The sequence below is a fragment of the Cololabis saira genome, chromosome 6 (genome assembly GCF_033807715.1).
Source record: "Cololabis saira isolate AMF1-May2022 chromosome 6, fColSai1.1, whole genome shotgun sequence".
Lineage (NCBI taxonomy): Eukaryota > Metazoa > Chordata > Actinopteri > Beloniformes > Belonidae > Cololabis > Cololabis saira.
This window is the reverse complement of record NC_084592.1, coordinates 49288910-49301170: the sequence shown is the minus strand read 5'-3', so window position 1 is coordinate 49301170 and position 12261 is coordinate 49288910. Positions and strand designations below refer to the sequence as shown.

Sequence of the window (12261 nt, the reverse complement as noted above, 5' to 3'; positions counted from 1 at the left end):
AGTCATTACAGGCCATTTCAGACAGCAGTTCAGGGGGGATTGAGACTGTGGGGTTTGTCCGTCTGTACCACAGAAAACATTATTACTGTTTCTATCAATAATCTCTGACAAATATGATTCGGGTGATAGAATCAATAACAGTCACAACATTGGAACTGAAACTGTTAACGAGGTCATCAACTAGAACTGAGGGAAGGGTTGGTGATGGTGTAAACCCCTGGGTGAATAATGCACAGGTGTTTTCATAGGATTGGCAACGGTGGTCATTTTAAACACAGTAGTGATCAGAAAGAGCAACATCGTTCACCACAACCTCTGAGATATTAAAACCTTTGGAAGATAATTAAATCTAATACGTGTCCTCTGTTATGTGTTGGATTGTGACATGCTGGTAAAGCCCAAAATTATCCAGAATATTTAAAAGTTCCTTAGCACAGCCATCTTTATGATTATCAACATGAATTGTTGATAATGAGGTTGGAATCGTTCTCACACCAACCCCCCCCGTCTCCCCCGGGCCCCCCAGGCCCCCCCGGCCCCCGCCCCCCCGTTACCTCGGTGATCTTCCTCTGGATCTTGTCCAGCTGTGCGCTCCTCTGTCTGCCCGTCTTGGTCTGCTGGACGTCCAACAGCTTCTGGCTGTTCTCCACGCCGCCGGCCAGGCTGAGGGCGACGCCCACCAGGGCGGTGAGCAGCTTCACGGCTGATGGGAGGAGAGAGCTGGTTAGAGTAGCAGAGAGGAGGAGAGGTGGTTAAGCTTGAGTTATGGTTCTGCGTCTAAACGACGCCGTGCCTACGGCGTGTGGTACGCGTCAATGCAGACCACACGCCGTCACTGACGTCACCTCCCAAAAATTGTAACTCTGCGTCGAGGTCGCAGACCACACGCAGACGAGAGGGCTGTGATTGGTTCGCTTGGAAGCAACGCATTTCCGGTTTCCGGTTTGAAGCAGTCGTGAACTTTCAGCGCTCTTTTGTCTCACCTGCCAGTGTACAGGTGTGCCTGAAGGCCCGGGTGTCTCACCTGCCAGCGTGCAGGTGTCTCATCTGCCAGCGTACAGGTGTCTCACCTGTCTGCGTACAGGTGTCTCACCTGTCAGCGTACAGGTGTCTCACCTGCCAGCGTACAGGTGTCTCACCTGCCAGCGTACAGGTGTCTCACCTGCCAGCGTACAGGTGTCTCACCTGCCAGCGTACAGGTGTCTCACCTGCCAGCGTACAGGTGTCTCACCTGCGTACAGGTGTCTCACCTGCGTACAGGTGTCTCACCTGTCAGCGTACAGGTGTCTCACATGCCAGCGTACAGGTGTCTCACCTGCGTACAGGTGTCTCACCTGTCAGCGTACAGGTGTCTCACATGCCAGCGTACAGGTGTCTCACCTGCCAGCGTACAGGTGTCTCACCTGCCAGCGTGCAGGTGTCTCATCTGCCAGCGTACAGGTGTCTCACCTGTCAGCGTACAGGTGTCTCACCTGCCAGCGTACAGGTGTCTCACCTGCCAGCGTACAGGTGTGCCTGAAGGCCCGGATGTAGGAGTCCGACAGCTCGGTCAGCAGGGAGATCAGCGTGTTCATCAGGTAGCCGTCGAACAGGACGCCGCGCTGACACTGGGACACCAGGACCGAGACGAAGTCGCAGAACTCGGAGTGGAACCAGCGGCCGTACGGGCCGGACTGCACCAGAGGGTACTCGGCCGTGTCCTGCAGAGACACGGAGGAACAGAGAAACAAACCTTCAGGGAGGAGGTTCCAGCTGGAACCTTCAGGATAATTGGAATTATGATAGCAGGATTTCTCCTGATCATCCTCTTGATCGGAGGGGGGGGATTACTTGTGTATAGACAAACGTGTAATACGTTGACAGCTGTTTTGGCTCTCTCAGAGCTGCCGGACGTGACTGAAGGGTCAAGCAAGGTGACCAATGCTCAGACTCTCGAACAGAATCGCAGGCTGGCGGCGGTGTTTGAGCTCATTGGCAAAATTGACAACACCTTGGAGAAGTTGGAAGCTCGGCTTGGCGGGAAGTGATCACAAATTCGTCTGATTGGAGTCGCCATTGATGAACCAGAGACTAAAGGCAGACTGAAAATTACTGGAGTCTGCCTGCCTTCAAGAAATTGTTGATTCTTTAATTTGCCCTTGACAGAGCGGCTTGGCAGGCCTCTCCGGTCACAATCTCCCTGGAGGAATGTAAACAAGATGACTCTGCCCCCCAGTTAACCCTCCCCTCTCCCACGACAAAACATCTGTGGACTTGTTTACAGAACTGTACCGAGCCGTCTGATAAGATCAAGGACATTGGCTGAGGAGTAGCTCTGAGCGAAGTTCACAGACTTACCGCACACACACACACACACTCACTGATAACCACACATCTTCAACGTCTTCCCTGGCCCCCCTCTTATCAGCCCCCCTGACACGGACGTCGGGTTTGAGCACCAGCTGCCGCAGCCCTCACTTGGATGAACTGTGCCGGGACCCCCCCCCCGACTTGCCCATACCATACATACCCATAAGCTATGATGTTGTTTTGTTTGTGTATGTTTTTGATGTCTGTTGCTCTGTGTGCTGCTGAGGCGTTTTTTGCACCTTAATACGGTGTATATACTCAGTGTGAAGATGTATTTTTTTTCTGATGCTGAAACCACTAACAACTAACTCTGGCCGGAACAACAACAACTTCGCCGGCAGGAGCTTCCGCCATTTTTTCGTAGCGGTGTATCGCTACGAAACTCCTTCTCTGAGTTGGCAGAGGGGAGACCACTTTATATGTTAAAGCAAGAAAAGTTCCACTTTAGTTCCACTTTAAACTGACCTAACCTTAATCCTAATTCACCCTAACCTGACCTGACTTGACCCAAGCTTAACCAAACCTAACTCAGTCCTAAACTTACCCTAAACCCTGACCTAACTCTAACCTAACCTGACCGTACAGGAAGTACCGACCGTGTCCAGGGGCCATGTGACCGTCAGGATCCAGGGAAACGCCAGGAACTTCTTATACTGGAGACCAGCGTCCTGGAGGGACAGGGACATGAGACAGAGACACATGAGACATGAGAGACATGAGACATGCTCCGGTAGGACAGCATGGTGCACGTGTCCCCTCACCTCGTCCAGCGTCTCCACCATCTTGCTCTGGACGTCTCCGTCCTCTTCACTCCGACATATTTCTGCTGCCACCAGACCTGAGAGGAGAGGGACACGTGAGGGACACGAGAGGGACACGAGAGGGACATGTGAGGGACACGTGAGGGACACGTGAGGGACACGTGAGGGACATGTGAGGGACACGAGAGGGACACGTGAGGGACACGTGAGGGACACGAGAGGGACAGGTGAAGGACATGTGAAGGACACGTGAGGGACACGTGAGGGACAGGTGAAGGACATGTGACGGACACGAGAGGGACACGTGAGGGACAGGTGAAGGACATGTGAGGGACACGAGAGGGACAGGTGAAGGACATGTGACGGACACGAGAGGGACACGTGAGGGACAGGTGAAGGACATGTGACGGACACGAGAGGGACATGTGAGGGACAGGTGAGGGACAGGTGAGGGACGTGTGAGGCACAGGTGAGGGACACGTGAGGGACACGAGAGGGACATGTGAGGGACACGAGAGGGACATGTGAGGGACAGGTGAGGGACGTGTGAGGGACAGGTGAGGGACACGAGAGGGACATGTGAGGGACACGTGAGGGACAGGTGAGGGACGTGTGAGGCACAGGTGAGGGACACGTGAGGGACACGAGAGGGACATGTGAGGGACACGAGAGGGACATGTGAGGGACAGGTGAGGGACGTGTGAGGGACAGGTGAGGGACGTGTGAGGGACACGAGAGGGACATGTGAGGGACATGCAGAGCCGGATTAACGCAAAGGCAAACTAGGCATGTGCCTAGGGCCTGATTGACAGGGGAGGGCCCAGACAGAGCCTGTGCATTATTACTATATTTAGTATATATACATATATATACGCATACATACGCATACACATACAGACATACATACTACAGCAGTGATTCTTAACCATAGGGCCGCGGCCCACACTTGGGCCGCGAGCGCCATCTAGTGGGCCGCGAAAAGAAATCAGTTTTGTACATGTGGGCCGCGGGGGCCGCGGGACTGCATAGCAACTCCCGACCAAATGAGGAGAAGAAGACCCTCAGCTAGCTCTAGGTGTAATAGTAAGAGAAATGGTGTGTATTTATAGAGAAAATCCTTCATTTTGCACAGAGTACGTTTAGATCCACCAGGATCAGGGATCGATTACTTGGGTCTGCGCCCAGAGCGAGCGAGCGCGGCGTGATCATTTATCCTGACTCGTTCGCGCGGCCGGGGAGGTCGGTGCCGCTCGGGCGGTGGGCTCCGTCGTTACTGCTGAAGGATTGTACATGTAGATGTGTCTGCTGGACTGGACTGTTGTTCGGGCTCGCAAAAGCATCGGAAAGTGACTCTGCTGCAGCGAGCAGAGAGCTGCGGGTTCTGCCCGTCTCAGATGATCAGGCTCGGATGAAATCCGACACGCGCAGTCCTGACCATTTATTAATGTAAATAAAACTTAGTAAGTTACTTAGTAAGTAATTAGCTTGAATCTTACAGAGATGAGAAGCCTAACAGGTGGAAAGGGAAGTTCAACCCAGAATGGACAGATTCATCCTGTTCAGTCTTCACACTGGGACAAAACCAGTGTCTCATACGTTCAGAGACCGTGGCGTTCAAAGTGCGAAAGTAAAACGCCACTGAAACAAAACACAAAGTTTTTCATCAAACATTTTCACTCAAGTCTGAACTGAAGTCACAGAAAAATAAACTGACTATCTTAAACATGTTTGGGTCCAGATTTCAGCTGTGAAGCAGCTTTCTCCACAATGAACAGAATTAAAACTAAATATCGTTCAGGCTCATCAATGAGCACCTCCACATGCATATGAGAACCTGACACCATCCAGCCCAGATTTAAAGTCCTGACAGGAGAAGTTAGAGCTCAGTTCTCTCACTGAACGACAGAAAGTGGGGGCATAAGATTATAAGAGGGGAAGAAAGAAAAACTGCAAAACTTTTAAATTGTTAAGATGTGTTTATATTAATTTATTATAAAAATGTGTTGAGACTATTAACAAAGAAAAGGGGAAATTCAAACTGCTGGTAAAGAAATAAAATAAGATAGCATTTGAAAAATAAAATAAAATCTTATTTATTTATTTTATTTTTAAGAGAAAAAAATGTGTAATTGAAGTTAAACATGTTAATGGGCAAATATGTACTTTTTTAATATAACAGTCAGATGCAGATGTTGATACAACTATGAGGCTACTTGAATATATATATATATATATATATATATATATATATATATATATATATATATATATATATATATATATATTTATTATGATGTTCTGGACCTTTGCTGCTATACAGTGTTAATATTTAACGGGCCTCGGGCCACTCTGTACTGAAAAAATTGGGCCCCAAGGTCAGAAAGGTTAAGAACCCCTGTACTACAGTACACTTCTTATTTAACTATTCAATTTAATCAACACATTTAAGATTTTCTGCAAAATGCAATAGCTTAAAACATTTATCTTATTTTACTCTGTTTACATAGCAATGCTGACACCTATTGGTGATTAACTGGTACTAATACCTTAACAATGATACTCGCAATCGATAAGATAAGGATAATTTAATAGCATTTAATAGAGCGGTGTAATAACGTATAAATAATAAAAATCAAAAAATGGTCTGATAGACTGTTTAATATACAACACATAACTTATTTTGGAATACAAAGAACCAATTTCACTATGACTATTCTATGTAAAATGTGAATTAACTTTTATTAGTAACTTTGGTAAGTTTAAGATTTTATAAATAACATGGATGGAGGGTGGCCCAAAAATCACAGTCTGCCTAGTGTAGTCCATTTATTTAATCCAGCTCTGGGGACACGTGAGGGACACGTGAGGGACACGTGAGGGACAGAGAGGGACATGTGACCTTCAGGGTCCCCGGCCGGGGGAAGTGAAGGACCTCACGGCCGGGGGACGTGTGGACGTGAGGACGTGTCCTCACCTTTGCATCCCGAGCACTGGATGAAGAAGCTGATGAGGTCCAGCAGGGACGAGTCTCTGTCCCCCCCGTAGGCCTGGACCCAGTCCTCGATCACCGCCTGGGGACACGGAGGGGACGGGTTATGTCCTGCTTCAGGTTTGAGAGGACGGAGACATGAAGGAGACGTCCCTCTAGGACAGACGTCCCTCTAGGACAGACGTCCCTCTAGGTCTGCTCCCCTTTAGGCTCAGTCCCCCCCATGTCCTACTTTTCAGTCCTACCCCTAAATGTTCCCGTTCCCGTGAGGGCAGTGGTTCCCAACTCCTCTTTCCACCTAGTGGTAGTGAAGAAAACGAGTGTAGTGGCTGAATCTGTCCCTACGGATCGAGGGATTTCAGATCCTCACTAGTTGATCTAGGGACAGAAAAATTTCCCAGAATGCTTTTCGTCGTCATTTTCAGACTGAATAAAAAAAAAAAAACATGGCAGACATTTCTTATTTTTTAGTGAATTAAATCAATATTTTGAGTTAGTTTCTGCATAAAAATGCGTTTTGATTACATTTCTAGCGAGAAATACCGTATTTTCTGGACTATAAGCCGCATCCGCTCTATTTAAAAAAAAAGAAATGCAACCCGCAAATATTTCTGTTGTTAGATTAGATATTTACTACATGTACAGAAGGATTTTGAACTGTAAATGATGTACATGTTTGTACCTAAATAGATCTTTCTTAACAGTGTCTTTTAACACGGCAGCAACTTTGCTGATTAAAACGGGACAGAACCAAGAGAAAATAACCGTATTTATTTATCTATTTATCTGTTTGAAATCTGCTTCTACTTCTATCTGCTAAAGAACAAGTAGCGTATTCTTCTTTTCATTTGTTTTGTCTTAGTTTTGATTCTAATTCCGGTTAGAGCGCCCCGAGTGGTGGAAGAAAAATCCACAGAATAGCTGCACCTTTGTATAAGCTGCTGGTTGAAAACCTATGAAAAAATTAGCGGCTTATAGTCCAGAAAATACAGTATATATTTTACTTTCATAATATTCACTCAGTGAATGTACATAATCACTCACTTGCCCGTTGTTGCGAAGATCTCGCCAGAATAAAGGTTGATTTATGGTTCCGCGTTACACCAACGCAGAGCCTACGCCGTAGGTTACACGGCGACGCGCGCCGTACGCCATGCCTGCGTTGATTTAACATGGAACCATAAATCAGCTCCCGAGCCGGCAGCAGGCTGTTCCCATCTCTAATTTTTCGGAGCAAATTTCTTAACAGGCGTAGCTACAACTGTTAGATTTCATCTATTAAACCAACATTTATTTTCCTAAATGATTTATTTCAGACAGCGGTAATTCTCCACAGAGCTGCAGGTTTCTCCCCGGGACGACGGCGCAGGTCGACCCGGCCGTGAGCAGCAGCTGTTACCATGGTAACAGCTGCTGCAGCTCCGAGCCGGCGGCTCTTCTCACTGCTGAAAACATCAGCGATGATAACAGGCGTTATTTGGATAAACTGAGCCCAGGTTGGGGATCTTAACAGTTACTTTTACGCCTGAAAACATATTAAAACTTAATAAAGTGGCATATTAACAGCGCTACAGCTGAAATTAAAACAGCTTTTATCTCTGGGCTTCCTGATATGGTGTGACGTTTGTGCAAACGTAACTACGCAGTCACTTACGTACCCGAACGTAAACCACGCAGTGACGTAGCAGATAAATTTAGGGGTGGTGCTGAAAAGTAGGAGTAGGGGGAGTTTTGGGACAGACCTGGGAAGATTCAAGGGCCCTAAAATCTGTGGCTTGATTTTTAGGGCTAGTGGTAGAAAGTAGGGGGTGTTTTGGGATTGGCCCTTAGACTGCAGTCGTCCCCCAGACTAGAGGGACGCAGACGTCTGCAGACATCCCTCTAGTCTGCCAGGAGGAGGACAGGTGTGTCCCGGGAGGAGGACGTCCTCACCTGCATGGCGCTGCGTCCCATGGTGACCACCTGGAACAGGGTGACGGCCTCGGCGTCCCTCTGTCCTCGTCCCGCTCCGCCGCCTCGCGCTCGCTTGGTCTTGAAGTTCTCGGAGAAACGGTGAGGTCTCTTCCTCCGTCTCTGCAGGGGGACATGAGGGGGACTAGATTAGATCCACCAACACGTCCCTAAGTTCCCTGAAACGGGACTTCCTGTCCCTGACGGTCCTAATCCTGTCCAAACGTGTCTCCCAGAGACGTCCAGCACCCACCACCTTCTGCTGGTTCTCCGTCCCCGAGTCCTCCTCCGACTGATTGACAGCTCCAGACGAGGACGCCTCCGCATCACCGGTGGCTCTGCGGGACAAACACCGGAGATGAGGACACGTCTGAGGACGTGGACGTGTCCATGCACATGTTTATAAACGTGTCCATGAACATGTTCATAAACGTGTCCACGAACGTGTCTATGAACGTATCCTTTAACGTGTCCTCTACAGCAGCGGTTCCCAACCTTTTTTCCCTGTCCCCCCTACTTGTGTCTAACACCAGCCGGGCCCCCGACCCGTACGTACTAGCACCAAAAGAGTAAATTTATGCGTTACAAACCTTTAATTGAAAAATGAACATTAATTATGTTTTCTTTTATACATTTCTCTTTGGTTTACCCTGTACAGATATTACTTTGTCTTTCTCACTTCATTTTGTGTCACCAATGTATAAAATACGCACAGAAAATAATTGCAAGGACATAAAATAATTTCTGAAAAATGTCTCTTTTAATATGAGGGCAACATTTATCAACATTTTTCCTTTAACAACCTGTCGGAGTAGTAGTATGATTAAATGTTGGATAAGGATATAATAATAAGTTATTACGTTTTTATCCTGCTAAATAACTTAGAAATATATTTTGGTCTGCTCACGTATGTTACATGTATAAACTGATGTTTGTTGCCACACAGGACTTTGTGCTGGCACGATGCTGTGCCCAAAGCAAATTCTGCTGACTTGTCCTGCAGTCCTTAATAAATGAATTGAATTGAGTCATTTTAAAATACTAAGTGGGTTTATACAGACTTGGATTACAGTATTCCATTAAATGTGTTATTATGATTTTTTATTTATTTAAATATAATTTTTACAACTGCATATCTCAAAGCAGACAAAGTCCCCCCCCAGAGATCTCTGGCCCCCCCTGGGGGGGCCCGGACCCCAGGTTAAGAGACACTGATCTAATGTGTCCACAAACATGTTTATAAACAAGTCAATCAATGGATGTTTCCTCAGATCTCACCTCTCCTCCGAGGACCCGGATGAAGCAGCGGCCGACGCTTCGGGAATCATCTTGGACCTGGACCAGGACCTGGACCTCAGCTGGACCTCAGCAGGACCTCCACCTGGACCTGGACCTCACCCGGACCTCAGCTGGACCAGGACCAGGACCTCAGCTGGACCAGGACCAGGACCTCAGCAGGACCAGGACCAGGACCTCAGCAGGACCTGGACCTCCCCCAGGACCTCAGCAGGACCTCAGCAGGACCTCAGCAGGACCTCAGCAGGACCTCAGCAGGACCTCAGCAGGACCTCAGCAGGACCTCAGCAGGACCTCAGCAGGACCTGGACCTCCCCCAGGACCTCAGCAGGACCTGGACCTCCCCCAGGACCTCAGCAGGACCTCAGCAGGACCTCAGCAGGACCTCAGCAGGACCTGGACCTCCCCCAGGACCTCAGCAGGACCTGGACCTCCCCCAGGACCTCAGCAGGACCTCAGCAGGACCTCAGCAGGACCTCAGCAGGACCTCAGCAGGACCTGGACACAAGAGGAGGAGTCTCACTACAGGGGACGAGGCTCATGCACGTGTTTATATATTTTATATATATTATATATTCCTCCTGCAGCTGTGAGACTACACAACCAGCACCAGCACAGTAGACCACAACCATAACAACCTGACAATAAATATACAAACCGGAAAATAATTGTGCATTCTCTGCAACGTGCAATTATGTAAATATCATCCGTAAATATCCATCTGTTATTTTTTATATACTAGTATTTCTTATTATTTATTTTTCTTCTCCTTCTTCTTCTTCTTCTTATTATTGTATATACCAGTTTAGTGTTTATAGTGTGTTATTATTACTGTGTTATTACTATTATATTGATGCCTCTTGTTTTTGCTGATGTAATCTGCAAATTTCCCCTCTGTGGGACTATTAAAGGTTTTCTTATCTTATCTTAGAAAGGACGATGTAGAAATGTTGAATTGAGGGGAATTAAAGATATGTTGAACTGGAATTAGGACTATAGTCAGAATTAAACTGTAGAAATCTGAAACTGGAATTACAGCTAGTCAGAATTCAGTTGCAGAAATCAGTAATTCACATTACAGATTTCTGTAACTGAATTATAGATATCTGTGATTAGAAACTGTAATTATATCTGTAATTAGAAACTGTAATTATATCTGTAATTAGAAACTGTAATTATATCTGTAATTAGAAACACCAAACACTTGAATGATGTTGAAATCTGAGATTGTGGAAGAAGAACTGAATTGTAGATATTTCTGCAACACATGTCCAGTCCAGCTGTAAATATTAAAACGGCCTTAGCCGTTAGGTGTTTAGCTCAAACACAGGAGATGCAGAGTGAACGTTACACGTTACTACTCTATTACTCTCCGTTACTGTCCGTTACTGAAACTAAACAACAACAATAATAACACATAGTTTCATTTACACAACAAAGCAGACCAACGGGCGAGCAGAGACAAACATCTCTGACAAACTTACCGTCCTGACTCTGACCGCAGTAATGTCACAGTTAAAACAGTTAAATCATAGTTTTAATCATTTTAATGACGTTAATCGGAGGTTTTGGAGGATTCTGAGAACCGTCTCCGCAGCTCACAGTCAAGCTCCCGGACAACCTAACATGCTCTGATTGGCTCAGAGCCTGGACCTGCTCTGATTGGATGACACGTCACTGAACTCTGACGTTACGCCCCCTCCCCGCAGCCAGGACCTCTTGCCAGATTTGGGTCGAGACGACACATAGAAAAATATAAGAAATAAGAAAAATATGGAAAAATAGATCAACAAAACAAATTACAATTTTTTCAAATAACAAAATAACATATTTGAACCATTTTTCAGACAATAAAATAATTGAAAAAATCTGAAAAATAGTTAAAATATGTTATTTTGTTACTTAAAAATTTAAAAAAAATATGTTTTGTTGATGAGAAAATACGTTTCTCTATGTTTCTTATTTTTGTGAGGGGGGGTATATATTGTTTTTCGGCACTACCTTGTTCTCTATAGCTGATAGAACATGAATTACTCCTATGTGGGATCAATAAAGTTCTTATTTTTGCCGTCTGAGAAAATTATATATAATGATATATAAATATATTATATTTGGTGCATAACTGTTTTCCAAGTATATTAGTGCGTGTGTGAATGAATAAATGAGACGTAAAACGTAAATCTTTCACTTACTATATCACTAACTTTCATTAACCATCACTAACCATCACTAACCATCACTAACTACCACTATCTCCCGGTTCAAGCTTCACTTTATCGTCAAACCAAAAGACCAAGTACAAGTGGAACGAAATTTTGTTGCCACTGGCTCAAAGCAAGCAATAAAAAAAACAAATAAAAAAAACTGGACTTTTGTGTCTGCAGTTACTTTGGGTTGAAGGACAAATATGTAAATAAATAAAAACACAAAGGCTGCGTCCGAAATTCCCTCCTTCCTCCTAATGAGCAGCAAAAACAGTAGGTGAGATATGTAGTAGTATGTACTATCCATACTCAATAGTATGTACTATCCATACTCATTAGTATGTACTATCCATACTCATTCTGGAGAAATGTATTAGTATGGATTGATGGACACAAGCGGTGCGTCCAAAATACCGTACTAAACAGTATATATATATATTTTAGAACATGTTTGTATGCAAGCCTACACTGAATAGTGGGGAAAGCTCTGTACTTTGTATTTTGTGTTTGTTTGTTTTTTATTCTGTCTTTGTTTTTATTATCTTATTCTGCTTTTATGGTGATATGGATCCCCTTGGGTCTGAAATAAAGATTTAATAATTAATAATAATAATAATATACTCAAAAAGTATACTTAAGTTCGGCACACTTTTGAGTAAATATCAGTAGTGTGCATTAATTCGGACGTACAACTCAGTTGGGAGTGGGAGTT

The 12261-nt window shown here is 45.5% G+C and overlaps 1 protein-coding gene across 1 annotated transcript in view; it reads right to left on the bottom strand.

Moving 5' to 3' along the window:
* LOC133446242 (cohesin subunit SA-2-like) overlaps positions 1–10956 on the bottom strand; it is a 50383-nt gene extending 39427 nt beyond the window's left edge. The window contains exons 1-9 of the mRNA XM_061724232.1: positions 10830–10956; positions 9328–9843; positions 8303–8387; positions 8032–8172; positions 6085–6181; positions 3111–3187; positions 2946–3017; positions 1496–1700; positions 555–703 (exon numbers count right to left, since the gene is read on the bottom strand). Coding sequence (XP_061580216.1) covers positions 555–703; positions 1496–1700; positions 2946–3017; positions 3111–3187; positions 6085–6181; positions 8032–8172; positions 8303–8387; positions 9328–9377 — 876 coding nt within the window. The 5' untranslated portion in view covers positions 9378–9843; positions 10830–10956. The remainder of the gene's footprint in view (positions 1–554; positions 704–1495; positions 1701–2945; positions 3018–3110; positions 3188–6084; positions 6182–8031; positions 8173–8302; positions 8388–9327; positions 9844–10829) is intronic.
* Positions 10957–12261: the final 1305 nt, after the last annotated feature.